This window comes from Strigops habroptila, chromosome 8, assembly GCF_004027225.2.
Source record: "Strigops habroptila isolate Jane chromosome 8, bStrHab1.2.pri, whole genome shotgun sequence".
NCBI lineage: Eukaryota > Metazoa > Chordata > Aves > Psittaciformes > Psittacidae > Strigops > Strigops habroptila.
Genome location: NC_044284.2, coordinates 8,086,493 through 8,103,165, shown reverse-complemented (window position 1 = coordinate 8,103,165; position 16,673 = coordinate 8,086,493). Strand labels below are relative to the sequence as shown.

Below are 16,673 nucleotides of genomic sequence, written 5' to 3'. Positions count from 1 at the left end.
CTTAGAACTTGATAAAAACAGATGTTGTTTGAACCCGCTTGATATAATGGAGGTGACTTAAAGGAAGGGCAGTATTAAAGTCTGCGGTAGGTGTAGAGCAAAAAGAATTGTTCATATATTTATACATCTTCTAGAAAAATGCAATAAGATGCCAATTTCCTTCTTAGCTGCTGGTTTGCCATAGGTGTTCACACAGTTTGAAATACTGAACTAAATGCTTTCCACCAAAGTCAATAATCTCCTGCTGAAAGGCTTAACAATTTTTGACTGCCCTGCTGGATTTTGTAAGAGGTAGACCAGCTTTCGATAATGTAGTTTCCTTTGTGAGTAATAAAAGGCTTGTAGGCACTCCAGAGCAGGCTGCACCACGTTGAGGCTGTGTTGAATATATAAAGTATTAGTTGGCCGTATTATTGCTGCAATATGTGGTGTTGATTTCCTGGATGTGAATCGGGCAAGAGAGAGCAGAAGAATGTTCATGGTGTTCCAGTGTACTCCTGCGCAACTGCAGCAGTAACTGCACTTGGCTGTAGCACACTTGAGTTTTCCTTTTACTGTTTACAGCTTTACTGAGACAGAAGTAAACAGACTGGTCCTGTTCTTCCCATCTTCTGTTATTTGTCATCTCAGACCTAAAAAGGAAAAAATAGCTTTCCACATAAGCCAGCTTTTAAAGATACATGTGGTTTTTGTTAAGACAAATAACTTTTTTCTGCAGAAAAATGATCCTTCCCTTTTTGTGTGTGTGTTATTATCTCTTCACTTCTCGCTCCAAAACAATTTTTGATCTTTATGTTTTCAAATATAGCCTCAAAAATAGAAATATAAACACTTCCTTTCTCTTTGTTTCCATGTGTGGCCTTGTACAGCTCGAGATGTTGCTGTGCAGAAGATTGAGACAATTATAAAAGAACAGTTTGCCGTCGAAATGAAGAGTAAAGAACACGAAATTGAAGTTATAGATCAGGTATAAAGGTTTTGTTCTTAAAAATCCATATGATCCTTGTGTATCAGGTTTTGCGGGGGGATTGCTGCATTGGTTATCCTTTACCATATGTTACCTCTTCTTTTCATAGCGCCTGATTGAAGCAAGAAGGATGATGGATAAGCTGCGTGCCTGTATTGTGGCTAACTATTATGCGTCTGCTGGTCTCCTTAAAGCTGGAGAGGTAAAAATTACTTTGGGAATAATAAGACTTCAGGGAATATTCAAGAGGAGTAAGTGTAGTTCACTGGCTATTCAGCTGATGTGTGATTTTGAGATGTAATTTTCTGAAATAATTTATTAGAAACTGCAAGTGGGGTGGCAGTGGGAAAGGAGACCTGTACATCACCAGCTGGGCCTCAGGTACTTGGCAAAGAGCAGTTGAGTACTTCAGGGAGCAGTTGAGAAGTCCTTCATCAGCTTGTGGTTCTGGTTTCTGAAATACCCTCCTTTTAAAAACAACTCCATACCCTATTAGTTAAACCCCAGTTCTGAGTGCTCTGCCCTTAATGGGCTGGTGATTACAGGTGTTCGTGACTCATGCAGACTCCCCATTGACATGCAGTTCATTACCAGGGTAGGTATTCAGTTATCTTTTCAATTCAGGGAGTTGATCTTATTTCCAGTAAAGATCTGAGCTGATTTTTGGAAGCTGTAGATGATTGCTGCAAACTTGGGTTTTACTCTAGTCCCATGGGAATTTCTCTTCCAAGCAGTGGCTTGCACTGCTACTCCTGGTTTTCCCGTTGTGATTTCCAGAAGACTTGGAATGGGCTAAAACCAAAAAGGTCTATCTTGTTTTACCCTCACCAAACTTGAGTTGAGCAACTGGAGTTGAAAAAGGTTATGGTAGTACTGGGAGGCTTGGAGATCCTTCTTCCTCCCTTAATTTTTGTGTAGGCCACTAAAGAATGTCATTTAGGTTGCGATCTTGGAAAGTGCTTTTTTCCAATGTTGTTATGTGTCAGGAGGAGCTGTGCTGTCCCCTGTTCTTTACTTGTTCTACCATGCAGGCTGTTTGGTTTTGTCCTTGCTGATTTTCACGCTTGTCAGAAATAACAACTTTTGTAATTGTTTCATAGTATTCACAAAACTTACTGGTGCATCCTTGCTTTGTTCCTGTAGTTTTTGAGGTTTTATGGTTAGTGTAGCTGTATCTTTGATTGCATTTTTAATTTTCTCTAATTTGCACGTAGGCTAAATCAGTTCTCTCTTTTGAAATCGTTACTGGTTTCAGTTTTCTTTGTTCTATTTTTAATGTGTGTTTAATGGGGAGTCTTTGTAGTTCAATTCAGAACTTCTGGGAAGATGATTTGCAAATTCCTAACCTGTTCTCATAAACATAAATAGTTCTTCAACCCAGTGCTGCTGGGTTTTGAGGCTTATGATTCTGTATGATTGCAGTTTATTACGTTTTCCCACAAGTTAATGGACAAGGAGTTCATCGTTTTACTTGACTAGAGGTAAAAAAAAGAAAAAGGTTCTTGGTGATGGTTTGGGGTTTTTTGTGTGGGGTTTTTTTTTTTGTCATGTTATATATGTGTCCCTGCTGTTGGATATATGGACATAACTCTCTTAACTTTGTAATTGAGAGCTGGTAATTGCTTTGCTCATGTACCTAATGGACAATTGTAAAAAGAGCTCTCAAATGAACTTTCAAAGTCCAAGTGGGACAGTGTTTAACTCCACTCCTGCTACCACCTCTCGAGAGCAGTTCTGCTGCTCCATAGTGGCGCTGGTGTCTGTCTCCCTGCCACCCCCTCCATCATGTTGGCAGAATTTTGGATCGGGGAATTTACAGAGATTAAAAATAGCCCTGCAAAGGAAAAAAAGCAAACAAACAAAAATATCCCAAATCAGTTTCTTGATTTGTTTTTCTTTGTGACGTGCCCTATCCCCATGAATCATTGTGCCAGCCTGGCTGACCTGGGTGGTTCAGGCAGGGAAGAAGAAAGCCTCTTTCAGCTGGTACTGCCTGCAGGAAAAGCTGTCAGTGCAACTCCAGTGGGAGTCTGTGGCTTCGGGAGCTGGAGTGAGCCTGTCTGTCGGAAGTCTGCTGCTGACAGAGGGGTGGTTCTGCTGACTTGATTCGTCATCAAACCAAGGTGTCGGGGAGGACTGGTGACTGGGAGGAGAAGTGGACGTAGAACACTTGCTTTGAGTGATTGGTGTTTTCCTTGCTACTTCTGAGGATAAAGGCAAATGCAGGCAATAAAAAAGAAAAGATGGGATGAGGGCTTTGTCACAGTAATGGGGGGGGAAAAATCCCAAAGAAATTTAAACACTCCCCCACCCTATCCTCCCTTTTGCAGGTTTAAGAGATTCTAAGATTAGGTCTGAGATGTCCATTTTGAGGAAAATTTGCAAGCATGCCTAAGCACATTATTCTTTATCCTCTGTTAAGCTTTGGGAGCAGACAGGGAGCTAATGTGTAGCTTGCCTCATAGGCATTGACAGGGCTGCCAGTGAGTATCAAAACTAAAAAGCCTGATGCATTTGTGGCCTTTCTGTGCATGGTAAAAGGCCTTGGGTATCTGCACGGGAAAGATGTTATTTTCAAAAGGACTTTGAATAGGTATATGAGTGGGCTGCAATCCTTCTTTCCAAAGCCAGGTGGGTTTCTGAGATCAAAAGGTGTAAAGGAACAGATTCAATTAGGGTGATGTTTCTGTAGAACCAATGTAAGCTTTTATCTTCTGCAGCATATGTTTTTCCTGTGGGGCAGCTGATTAAATATTTGCTCTTTCTTCATACATTGACTTTTCTTGCACAGCTTTTATCTGGGCTGCAGGTAAATAGTGACTGGATTTGCCTGACCTGTTTGTTGTAGGGGACCAGGTCATGTGATGCGACAATTCTTAATCACCCTTCAATCAAGAAATTCTTGGAATCACCCTCTAGATCGTCATCTCCAGCTAACCAGGGCTCAGACACTCCATCTGCCAACCACTCCGAGAGTGACTCGCTCTCTCAGCACAATGACTTTCTCCTGGACAAAGACAATGGCAACTTGGACACAGATGAGCGGCTGACAAACAGCCTGGACCAGAGACAGAGCAGAAATACTGGCCGGGTAAAGTAAAACTCGAGTGGTGGTCAAGTTGTTGGAGGTGTGTGCTCTGTCTGGACTCGGTGCTGGCACCAGGAGCTCTTCATGTTTTCACCTACCTTGCTGAAGATCTGTTTCTTACCCTCTCCAACCGCTTGCTCCCACTGTCTCAGCCTGGCTTTGCTGTAAGGCTAACTGAAGTCTATGTAACTTGGGTAACTTAACTCAGTCTTGCCCAACAGAGAGGCCAGCCAGGCAGCAGCGATAGCATCTGTGTTAGCACAGCTGTCTGCTGCTGTCTCTGTTGGTAGCCTCTGGGGAAGAAGGTGTTTCATAGCTTGAGCAAAGGGGTTTGCTGTGCAGATGGAAGTCAGGTCAGGAAGGGTAGAGCCTGGAGAGAAGAGCAAGATGCGTCATTCCCAGCAGTGTTGTTAAGAAGTAATGTTGCTGCCTGGCTGTGGGTGCCCCTGGGGATTGCATTGCTTGGAGTGGTTGAACCACTGGAGTTTGGGGTTTGGCCTCCTCAGCAGCCTGTGGTGAAAACATAGAGACGACAGTGGATTAGCTCACCCTGGGAGCATGAGCTGGTAGAGCCTGGGTGTGTAGTTTGACTTGTTTTTCTCTTGGTGGTGCTGCTTGCTGTTGTGCTAATATCACCATTTGCTTAACCAAACCAGACTGACCCAGGTTAAAAGTGCCTTCTTTTATTGTGCCCCCATACTTTTTTCTGGGTTATTTCTGGCTTGGATCCATTCCCTTTTTGGCATGCGGTGCAGCTACAGAAATGCTTTCTTTACCTGTTGGCTGCAGTTAGCTGTACTGAGGAGGCTCTCTCACTGGCTGCAGGTGAAATGTGCCTTAGTAGGCAAGATTAAACTCTTCAGTTTCCTTTTGGTTCCTTTAAGCTGTCAGGCCTGGTAGAGGAGTATAGCCTCCAACCCAAACCAGGGATTGTTATATCTCATTGCCTGTGACTGCATTCTGCAACTGAACAAGTTGCAATAATATGTGGCAGCAACAGCAGTGATTCTACCTCTGTTGAGCAGCATGACACCCTTCATAAAAGGGCCGCAGTTTGCTGAAACCCTGCCTGGGGTCTGTAGCAGAAGGCAGATAAACAATATATAATGTGGACCCACCTATATCTTAAACCACCAGACCAATATAACTTGTTTCTGCACTGGGGACATTGATGGAGCAGTTGTATTGCTTGGGTGTATCATGTTGGTGCATCTTCAACTAATGCAGCCCATGGCCCAGAGGTGGCTAAGGGAGTGAAGAGGAGCAGGAGTCATCCCAGCCTTGTGTGGCTGCTTGCTCCAGTTTGGGTCATCACTGACTTAACAGAGGAGGTGCAGTGATTCCTAGAAAATCCACTGCTCCCCATGCTGACTCGTGTTTGATGAGTGCTCAGTGGATTATGGTCTAGGAAGCTGCAGCACCAACTCTGTTGGTCATGGGAGGATGGCAGTCCCTTATTCTCTGGACAGCAGCTTTATCCGACAGTCATAGCAAAGCCTCTCATTCCTATGCAAATGACAGCACAGCCTGCATTGGCACTGTGGGTGGTCATGTCATCATTTTACCAGGGAGTTTTGGCCACTGCTTGATAGCTGAGGTTGTGTTACAAGGTTGCTGGATTTATTATGCCCAAGTACTGCAGAGGATTATCTAGATGTCAGTGACATGCTGTGGCTGACTGCTATCCCTCTTCAGTTGGAGCTGAATTCTTGTCTCCAGCACAGCCTTGCAGGGTGAAGCAACACTGGAGTCCCTCAAAGCAGCAGAGGCTGGGAATGAGAAAGATGTAGATTTTCAGAAGCTACTCGTGGGAGATGTAGCTTTGTTTCTGATTAATGACCGCCAATGTGATGCCATTCTGGCAGTGCTTGATTTTTTTTTTTCAGGTAAGGCAGTGGCAGTGCTTTGAAATCCAAGCTGAAATCATGGCTCAGATCCATGGTATGTCGCGTGATGTATGCTCAGCGAAGTCATGCAGCATACACTTGGCTAGGTAGTATATCCTTGTTGTGTGCCTGAGTTGCTTAAATGTGCCTAGATAGCAATTTAAGTATTTTTAGGGATGATTCATTGTTGGTCTCATTTAACTGTGCAGGTTTACTTTTTTTTTTTTTTTACCACCCCCTTATTTTCCTAGTGCCAAACAAAGTGATGTTTAAGAAGAATGCTTGGTTTTTTGTCTGTCTGTTTTTTCTTCCCTTACCCTCAGGACAGTTCAGGTGTTTCAAGCTCTCAAAAACCAGGACAACGAAATTCTGGACTGTCAAATGATGAAACTTCACGGCTTTATGTGAAGAAAACCATTGTGGTTGGCAACGTCTCCAAGTTAGTATCCAGAGTCCGAGGGATGGTCCTTTATTGCAGGATTAAATGGGATAGGAGGTTAAAATTAGGAGACAAAATTGCTAGGCTGTCACATATGAAGTATTGCCCTTGAATAATCACCGGGCACAAGGCTGCCCTCCTCAACTGTATGCATGAAGTTTTTTGTGGGAGGAACACGTATTTTAGTAGTTGTTTTATTTATATGTAGATACATAGTGTATGCATATAAATCTGTGTGGAGGTTTAAAGATCTGTTCTTCTTAAGGTGGGTGTTACAGCCTTTTCTGACCAGTTAGAAATCCCAAGTTTTTCCATGAAAATTTGAAAAGCAAGTCGTCCTAATCAGTAATTCAGAGTGTCTATAGGGACAATGTGCTTTTTTGAACGACAGAGAAATCCAACACCAAACCACCAGAATGAGGAGAATTGTGAAAGTCCAGCATAGCCTGAAGATATTAATTCGTACAGGTTTTGTTTATAGTAAAGTCAGTCCTTTCCCCTTGCACAGAAAGTAGCAAACATTTCCTGATGAAACTCATGGTGTTAGAATTGCATCTTGAAAATCTACTGAAGCCTGACCAAGTACTGACTATAGTTTCTTAAAAATTGCTAAGAAGAGTTATTACTTTTGTATTTATGATAGCAGAGTTGCTGGTGGTGTGTTTTGGTGTGGTTTTGCTTCCTGATATCTCAGAATAAGATGGGGAAGGGGATTTGACAGCAGTAGAATGTTAATATTTGTTAAGTCTTCCTAATTAGAAGCTAAATTTCATATGCAGTTGTGCACTAAAATAGAGGATGTGTCAGAAGCATAGAGCAGATTGTGAGGCCTCTGTTTCTGGATGAATTGTCAAGGAGTAATGAGCAGAACTGTACAGGGGCAAGGTTTACATAGGAGTTTTCCCATCCCAAATTTTTTTTGCCTAATCTTTCCCCAAATACTTTTCATAGTATTTATCTATCTGGGATTTTCATCTTGTGTTTGTTTTTTAATTTCTTTATCAGGTACATTCCCCCTGACAAGAGAGAAGAAAATGATCAGTCGACCCATAAATGGATGGTGTATGTCCGAGGCTCTCGGAGAGAACCCAGCATAAATCATTTTGTCAAGAAAGTCTGGTTCTTTCTGCATCCCAGTTACAAACCAAATGACCTGGTAGAAGTGAGGTAATAAGGAGTAATTCCAGTCACTATTCCAGTCTTTGTGCTTGCCAGGCTTACAATGCCAGGTTTCTTACAAAGTTAGCAACTTCTTTTTCTGGTTTAGTATTCCATGTCTGTCTGTAACATTTGGCTTGGCTTGACTTACTCCAAAAAATAAATTATACTTTATGTAGCAAATATGCCAAACAGTGGTTTGGGGTTTTTTTTTAATTTCCTACTGAGAAAAAGCATTCATTAGTTGCATTTCGTGTTATTCATGCCAGTTTGTGCATCTCCTGTATGTGTTACACTGTCTCTTGTGCAGGTTAGACTTCTATTGCTAGAAGAAGTATTTTCTACCTCCCATCCATTCCGGTGTGGAAAAGAAAGAGGAGTCTCAGAACGCTGTTTTGCCCTTAGTTCTCATGGTAAATGTGAGATTGGGCAAGAAATTGTATCAGTATCCCAGATATTTCTCCACTGTAGTGAGATCAGTGGCATTGGCTTTGTGCTTCAAGGAATTTCCTATCAGTGTAATGGTGCTGCAGAAACAGCAGCTTCTCTGTCCCCTCCCAAACCTGTGTTCAAAGCTGTGACTCTGAGATGAGTGGGCTCAGTTCTCTGTTGACTGCTGCAGGCAAATGCCCTGTCAGTCATTCATTCTTGCTCTTTTGGACAAGACAGGGGGATGCTTTTGAACTACTTTGTGTCCTGAAGAAATTATTCTCCACAGGACATTCAGCTGCCTCCTGCAGGAGGGTGGGGAGACTGCCTAGGTGCAGGATAGCAGCTTAATTCTGGCAAAATTAAGCCACTGAAAGGCAACTCCAGAAACACTTCTCTGAGATAAGAGGTGTTGGTATTGCTCAGTGATGTTTCTGAGCAGGCAACCCTGAGCAGGACAAAAGCAAAGCCCTTTGCATTTCTTGTATAATGTGCTAAATTACACTTGGCTGCTGTCTTTTTGTGCCTTCCTTGGTTTCTAGTATCTGATGTCAGTGCTTTTTGTCTTCTGCTTTAATCCTGTCTGGTTAATTGTTTTCTTGTTGCACAGTCCCAGTCATTGTATTAAATATAAATGTTCTGGACTAAAAATAGCCTTTAAACCTCTTATGTTTTATTCTGTTGCAAAACTACATTTGGGATTTACAATAGCAACAGGCTGAAATACAAACAAAGTAATAGTAAATGTTACAGATAAATACATCTTTCTTTCTCAGCATGGAGAATGACAGTGATTGAGTTAGCTTTTTCTTATTGGCTGTATGTTGTTCACTTGGCCTTATATGAAGCATGTGCCTTCTTGCTACTAGATAGGGAATAGCAGAAAGTGATGGCAAAATGCTGCATGGAAAACTCAACTTGCAGCTGTGTCCTCCTCAGAGCTGACTTGGGGATTTTTAAACAAGTATTTTTGTTTGGCATTACCCAGTCTTTTCTGTTTTAAAGACGCTTGTCTCCTGTGTTCCCTCATCCAACAGTGGTTTACCATTTTCTTCCCTGTGCCTTTGTGCAAAATGAAAATATGTTTTCAGCTGTCCTAAGCCATAAAATTCTCATTTCTGTGATTGCATTCTCTGTGGTAAATAACAGACCTGAAGATAGCTTTAGTTGTCATCTAGAAAAGTAGTCTTTGGCTTTCTGAAAAGGAAGTAGATAAAAGCTGTACCACTTCTACATCTAAAATGTGAATCACCATTTGGCTTCCAGAGAACCTCCATTTCACCTGACCAGGAGAGGCTGGGGAGAATTTCCTGTGAGAGTCCAGATACACTTCAAGGATAGCCAGAACAAGAGGATTGATATCATACACAATTTAAAGGTATTTGAACAAAATATGTGAGAGAAAGGCGATTAAATGAGCTCTTCTCCATAATCTAGAAGAGACTGCTTGTGTATGTGCTTCTGCCTCTCTGTTGTGTGTATATCGTGCTGGTTATTTGCACGTGAATAGTAGAGCTGGAGAATCAAAAAAGATCCAGGAAAGCCTCTTACTTTGGCTGTATTTGAGTCAATGCAGTAGCCAAGGAACCCAGCTTTGCAGAAGCTGGAACTGATTCTGCTGAGAGCAGCAAAGCATTTACCTGTTGTTTCCCTACAGTGTAGGACTTTTATCATCTTCTCACTGGCTTTAACTTGACAGGGTGCTGCCAGGCTATCTTTTTGTTGGTAGAATGATTGCTATATCGGTTTCATTCCTTCAGCACTTGCATGTATTGGCTAGAGTTATCTCTGTTGTTGGAGTGGACAGAGAGGGGCTGAGATTTCCTGTTAGTTCTTTGTTCCTTTTGAAGAGAGCCTCCTTTTTCAACTCATTCACCTGCCCTGCAGCACTCAATAGGATTTACAGTATGCAGCAGTCCTGGAAAACTAGGCCATTGCTCTTGTTTTTCTTTTAATTAGTAGTCCCTAGTGTTAGTGGAATTAAGTCCTGAGCTGGTTTAGCTTCCTGTTTCTCAGAGCAGCCTGATTAGTTTTACTTAAACCCTGTGTGCATGAATGAATTTCGTGCTAATGCAGATACCTCATTGCAACCCCAAACGCAGACAGTAGAAAAGGTTGGAAATGTTCCTCTGGCACTTAGGGACATTTCATGCAGATTATGAGTAAATTATATTTGGAGAGATAAAACTTGGGAAGAAATTGGTAACAGTGTGATGGACGTTGTGCAGCAGAGGAAACCCAGCTTACAGAAGAAAACTGAGGTAGCCTGTGGCACAGAAGAACTCAATTTGTCAATCTTTGCTGTTTGCATACTGATCCCGTGGCTGCTATGGGGTGATAGGAGTGAGCTGAGCCCTCCTCTGTGGCGGGCAGCCTCTTTGAGATATGTTAATAAATGCCTCTGGAATTTTCTGCCTCTATATCTGCTGATACTCAGTGTGACCAGTTAATGAATCAAAAATTACAGTGTAAGCATAACCTTTGTGCTGGTCAGTTTAAAGCTGAGTTTTCTCATTATTATTTCCTTATATTGACATAGGAGTGAAAAATGACACTCCTCAAAAACTCCCCTTAGACTGCAATAATATTTCCCCAGCAAGCTCATTTTCTTCAGCTTTTTTGCTCCCTACTACTTTAGCTTTGGGTTGGCATTTTTGCAGAAGAGAGAGTACTTAACAGAGCACACAGATTTCAGACCCTGTGGCCTCAGAAAATTGGATGCACTGCTGCTTAACTTACATATTTGTTTGAAAAGAGTTGAAATTGGTATTGTAAATTCTAGCTAATATATTGCTTTGCCCAGGTTAACATAAATATGTTGTATTGTTTTACTCAGTTGGACAGGACATACACAGGCCTGCAGACACTTGGTGCAGAAACGGTGAGTCAACGAGTCGTGTGATGGATGTTGTGTTTTGATTCTTTTAAGGATGTTTTAAAAGGAAAAGATACATGGGACTAAGCACAGAGTCAGACCCATCTGATTTCACAATTTCTAGAATGTATATTTTGCTGTCTTGTTAAATGAAATTATTGTGACACCTTGTCAGTATGCATGACAACAATCATTTTTTCCCCTTTTTAGTTCAGGGGAGACTGTTTCCAGCTCTTTCATAAAGAAGTTAATTTGTTCTGCAGTTACAATTTTCATTTCTTTGTGGAGCTTCTGGTATTAAATGTCTTGATTTGCATTCTGATGTGCTGCAGATCTCATACATAAAGAATTTAAGTTAAAGGCATCACCTAACTATCCTGCTGAAATTTTGCAGTGTATTAAGTGCCTTTAAGTTTCTGCATCTGTCAAGATTCAGTATCTTCATGGAAAATGGACTCTTAAAACTTAAAATATATAATTAATAACTCATAGTCTGCTGTATCCCTAAAGGTTTTTTGGTGTTATTTTCCCTGTGTTGTACTGTAGTGAATGGAAATTTTTATGGTGAAATTGCGTTACTTCAACTTTTCAGGCTGTGGAGAATTAATGTGAGATGTCTGCTGTGATTAAAGAGCACTTTTGAAGAGTAGATAATGTGTGTTTCTCAAGGCCTTATCAAAAAAGGCAAGCTGGGGTTTTGTGCCTGTCCCTAAGGGGGTATGCAGTGCTTTCCTTAGTGGGATGCTTGGAGCTAGGCTCTGTATTCCTTCCAGTGTTCACTGTTCGGATTTCCCCACAAACTGAGAGATGTGCTATTTTACTATGAGGGTTAAATGTTGCAAGATTTTTGTCTTAGCTCGAGTGCTGGTGGACCTCTGGGAATTGTCCTTGAAATGAATGGAAATGTTATACAGAGGTGGAGGGAGGAGAGGGGGAGGTTTCTAGGCATTAAAATAAAAAGGCATAGTTCTTCTCACTTTTTAGATCTTTACCTAGCTACCAAATAGTAACATCCTTTCTCCTATTTCTCGAAGGTAGTGGATGTGGAGCTACATAGGCATTCCCTTGGCGAGGAGTATCTCTTCTCCCAGTCTTCAGAGTCTGACCTTTCTGATGCTCCTACATCTTTACCGCTGCCATTGAGTATCCCAGCACCAGTCAAAGCTTCTTCACCAATTAAACAGTTGCGAGACTCCAGCCCAGATGCTTCGGTGGACAAAGGTAAAGCGATTGGGTGTTTGTGAAATTTGAGCTCTTGGAACTTCAGCTCTTCTGGATACCTCCTCTTAATTGCTCTGTGCCTTAAAGGTTGCCAGTGCTACCTGCTCCTTGCTCACCCCAGATGATCGTTTTTTCAATGTACTCTGAAAAGTGATTCAGAAATAGTTATGGTTTATTTGGGTTTTGTTGAATTTGAGGGGGGTGGTTTGGTTTTGTTGGTTTTGTTTATTTTTAACATGGAGTTTGTTGAGTGGGCTCTGTTTTGCTAAACATGGTGAAGATGGACCTTTATGCAGCAGATGCAGTTGGAAGAAAAAGGTTGTTGAATAACGCTTGTAGTTTTATTTTTGGCAGGCTGTTTTCAGAGGGTTTTTTAGGTTTCTTAATATTTTGGGGCCTGTGTATACATTTAAGGAATTGGTCTAGTGGTGTGATCAGATATATATGTTGGTGCCTAACATGAATTGATTGTGGGGGAACAAAAACTACTACGTAACTCTAGTGTTGAAAATAGTGAAAAAGATTTGTATACTTGTATGAGGGATGGCATCTGTGCCAATCATGGTCTCATTCTCACCTGCCCCTGTACGATCAAGACATGCAGCACCCGCTGCAATGGGGCAGAAGTTGGTACCTTAAGATGATTTGAATTGTGTGAAACAGGCTAGTGCTGGCTCTTGGGCATACTGTTCTGACTTTTAGTGTGTGTGAAGAGGGAAAAACTGCACCTCTGTTAGAATTTGGCTTTCTTTTCTAAAATATGCAGTGTCAAGGCTTACATGACAGACCTTATTTAACTGGGCTGAGGGAAAAGGGTGTTTTTTATGGTTTGCACGTTTTATTGTGGAAACTGGCTGGAAACAGCAGCAGCTGTATTTCAAAGTATGGTCGCAAGCAACATGGTCTGATGCCTTTCTTGATTTGTCCTGACACTCCGGTGTTCAAGGAATGGCTTCAAGCTGGTGTCTGGCATGGTGTGCTTTCTGGTGGGTGCCGTGATGCCGCTGGCAGTGTTCTGGCTCAGCAAGAGGAATGTCCAGTGTTTGAATGCGGTGTTTTCTTGTGGCCAAAGAAGGAGAAACACAACCAAATTTTAAATGAACAGGCTTTTTATTTATACAGGAAGATATGCAGCACTTCTAGGTGGGCGGTGCTACAGCCAACAGGAAGAAAGTAAACCTGCCTCTTTCTTACGCTGACAGGTAGTGGCTTCTCTCATCAACTCCAGGTTAATTGATGTCCTCCTGCATCAGATAAGGCGGATTCTCATCAACTCCAGGTCAAAAGGCAGTAGGTGGTCTCCTTGTGCTCTTACTCCAAAAAACACACTGTGAGATTCTCTGAAGGAGATCCAGCCTTAGTGTTGAGGACTGGACTTAGTCCTGAGTCCAGGAGCACTGAGGACACGTGAAACTATCAGCAGCTTGTGGTCAATGGAAGGGTCGTTCCAAGAAAATATGTGAGAAGTGGCTGATCACCAGCCACAACTGAACAGGCTGTGAACTGTGTCTTCTGCTCAGAGACAAATCCAACAGGCTCACACAGGAGGAACTCCCTACCCTGTTTTCTTCCCATTCAGCGCTGCCCACCAGTTTCTTTTCCTTCCTTCAAGAGCATGTTGGTTGTACCTGGGTTTTGTTTGTGTAGAGAAGCACAGTAAGGAATTAGATGTCTCAGCCTAAGAACTATTTCTCTTCTTTTCCCTGTTTTAATCAGGATTCCCCGGGAATGCTGAAACTGAAAGACATGCCACGTTTTATTCCCTGCCATCTTCAATAGAACGGACTCCCACCAAGTTAGCCACACAGAAAGTTGCCTTTGGCTCTCATGGAAATTCAGCCTTTCAACCCATTGCAGCTAGCTGTAAAATAGTGCCTCAAGGTCAGAGTCCAAGCCCTGCAGAGTCACCAGGAAAATCCTTCCAGCCTATCACCATGAGTTGCAAGATTGTATCAGGTGAATGTTAGTTTGCTTATCCCAGTGGAAAACAAGAGAGTGAACCAGTTGGACTTGTTCTGAGTCCTTCCCTGATTTCCTGCCAAGTTTTGAACAAGGCAGTAAGAAACTTTAGAGTAAGGAGCTAAACACAATTCTTATTGATCAAGGAAAAAAATACAAGTGTGAAATTCTTCACATCAGATCAAAAGCAGGATAAGAGCTGTTCTCATCCTGTTATAAAAGATAGTCTTTAACTGGACTGCTACCCACAGAAAGGCCCAGTCAAGGACCCATCTTCCATGTGGGGTATTTGGATGTGAGAAGCAGCCATTCTTCTCCTTCCTGCTTTCAGACAGTTGGCATGGATTAAGAAGAATTTTTTTTTTCTGATTATTGGGCAAATAAATTAGATTGAACCTTGTAGATTCAAATGGTCCCTCTTGTACTTGTGATACCTCCTCAGATGGAACAGCTTTGGTCTCCTCTTCCAAAAGTCCACCCTCTGTTGGATTAAATTGTCAGCTGACTACAGTGAGAAATGTGATACTCTTTTGATAGCTTCTGAACCAGGCATGGTCAAGGTGCTGTTTACTCACTTTACTTACAGTACTTCCCTGCCTGGGCATGATGCCATCCACTGGATGATGGTTTACATCAGAAAGTTTTAATGTGCAGCTCACCATGTCACATGTTGCGAAGCTGAAAAGTTACCTGTTACTTCATTTTCTGGTGTTCAGGGTAGAGAGGATAAAGCACCAGCCATCAATGTATGTGATTTCGGATGATCTGCTCCCAGATAATTTTCCTCAAGTGTGTCTGGTTTGTTGGGTTTTTAATTAAATTTCAGTGTTGTTCCTTGACTTCTTAAAACTGTACTAGGGCTGATTTACATTTGAACCTCTGCCAAGTACTTTCTTCCTTCTTAATAAGCTCTGCTCTTGATCTTCTTTTCCCAAGGCTTTCCAGAAAGCAAAGGGCCATCCTGTCTTTCTTAAAATCCTTGGACTGTTCTCTGTTGATCTTTGCTATTTAAATCTTTCCATGCTAAATATTTTTCCAAGGCTCTGCTGTCTATCAAGAACTGTCGCCCCTTTCAGATTTCAAAAGCAGTTTATAAGACATGGGGATTTTATTTGTTCAGCATTTATGTTCCATTTTAATTTTCCATCACTGCCAAGAAAGCAGATTAACAGTCAGTTGAATCTTAGTTTGCTTGCTACTGTCTCTTCTCTCTGATCGCTTCCTTGCCTGTCCTTTTCTCCGCATTTCTTGTTTACCCCCTCATGCAGCTTTTTCTTTAGTTTTTCTCCTTCCTGGACCTTTACCCAGAAGTTGCACATTTTACACTCTGCTTTACAGTCTAGCTTCTGCTATAGTGAGAGCAGTGAAGACAAAAGACTGGCCATGCCGGTCTGATGGCTGCTGCCTCACACAACCTTTTTATGTGATCTGCTCAGTTCCTGGCTCTGAATGCCTGTACCATGGGCTCCACAAGGGAAAGAGAGCACCTAGTAAGGAGCTCAGCTCTCTTGCTTCATCTCCTTGGATGAACTGCTCTTGGCAGTGAGAATGATTTAGGTAATGTCCCTCAGGACATTGGCTTCTCAAGGTTCCTTTGAACCCTGCCTGTCCTGGTAGGCAGAGAATGTCCAGAGTAGGTAGGAGCCATAATGCTCTACATACCTTTTCTTTTCCTTCTGTCTTCTCTTTCCGTCTCCATCTCACTCAGGCTGGGAAATGCATCCTCAAAAAATGTTTCTTCTCTAAGCCATTGTACAAAGTACAACTATTGCTGTGTTTTTATGTTCTTACAACATTTACAAGATAGAAGCATTGGACTTTTTTTCTTAAGGTTCTCCAATATCGACCCCTAGTCCATCTCCGCTACCTCGTACCCCAACCTCCACTCCGGTGCACATGAAGCAAGGCTCTGCTAGCTCAGTCATTAATAACCCGTATGTTATTGTGGACAAGCCTGGACAGATGGTTGGAGCAGCAGCCACAAGCACAGGTGTGTAGTGTGATCACAGAAGGCAGTGGCTTAGTCTTACCCCTTCAAGTTTATTCTCTCTTCAGAATGGTTAGTATAACAACAGGACTTCAGCTTGAGAAGGTGGAAGAGTACTCTGCAAAGAGGGAGGTATTGGTTTGCACAACTGGCCTGTGTAACATGGTTAAGAGTATCACAGACTTTAACATAATTCCTGTAGGAAACCACATGTGCTGTAAGGCCAAATTGAATTCCCAGATACTACTTCAAAGAGAGGCTGTTCTTTGCAGGCAAAAAGCGGAGAAAGTAATGTAGACTGTGGTGCACAGAAATTTAGACAGAAACAGTGCTCAGGTGGTTGGGTGAGAACTGTGTCATGGATGTAGGCTAAAAGCACGGCGAGCTTGTGGTGACCAGCAGATCAGTCTCAGGTCCCAGTATGTGGGGCTCTGAATATGTAGGATATGCGTAGACCCAGGTTGCCAGGAGAACAGCCATGCTGGGTTTTGTTACTGCTCTTGACTTCTAGCTGGTTTATATTCCTCTAATCAGATTCCCTCGATGCTTCAGTGGTGACAGAAGCCTAGAGGACTGAACTGCAGCAGACAGGTGATGGTATAGGAGTCAGTTGGTAATCTCTGTGTCAGAAGTAATTGATTAGTTGTGATTTGTGGCCAAGAAC

The 16,673-nt window shown here is 42.2% G+C and overlaps 1 protein-coding gene across 7 annotated transcripts in view; it reads left to right on the top strand.

The window, feature by feature from the left end:
- The window catches only part of YEATS2 (YEATS domain containing 2), a 48,606-nt gene that overhangs the window by 3,465 nt on the left and 28,468 nt on the right, over positions 1-16,673 (top strand). For 4 of the 7 annotated variants that reach the window (XR_003992922.1, XM_030496344.1, XM_030496342.1 and 1 more), the window contains 10 exons: positions 870-967; positions 1,077-1,169; positions 3,816-4,058; positions 6,265-6,380; positions 7,386-7,547; positions 9,234-9,345; positions 10,804-10,848; positions 11,877-12,063; positions 13,780-14,019; positions 15,854-16,012. Coding sequence is in view for 6 of the 7 variants with exons in the window: in XM_030496344.1 (XP_030352204.1) it covers positions 870-967; positions 1,077-1,169; positions 3,816-4,058; positions 6,265-6,380; positions 7,386-7,547; positions 9,234-9,345; positions 10,804-10,848; positions 11,877-12,063; positions 13,780-14,019; positions 15,854-16,012 (1,455 nt within the window). In the remaining variant the exon portion in view is untranslated. Of the gene's footprint in view, positions 1-869; positions 968-1,076; positions 1,170-3,815; positions 4,220-6,264; positions 6,381-7,385; positions 7,548-9,233; positions 9,346-10,803; positions 10,849-11,876; positions 12,064-13,779; positions 14,020-15,853; positions 16,013-16,673 lie in introns of those variants that run through there. The other 3 variants (XM_030496346.1, XM_030496347.1, XM_030496348.1) reach the window with 3 other exon arrangements.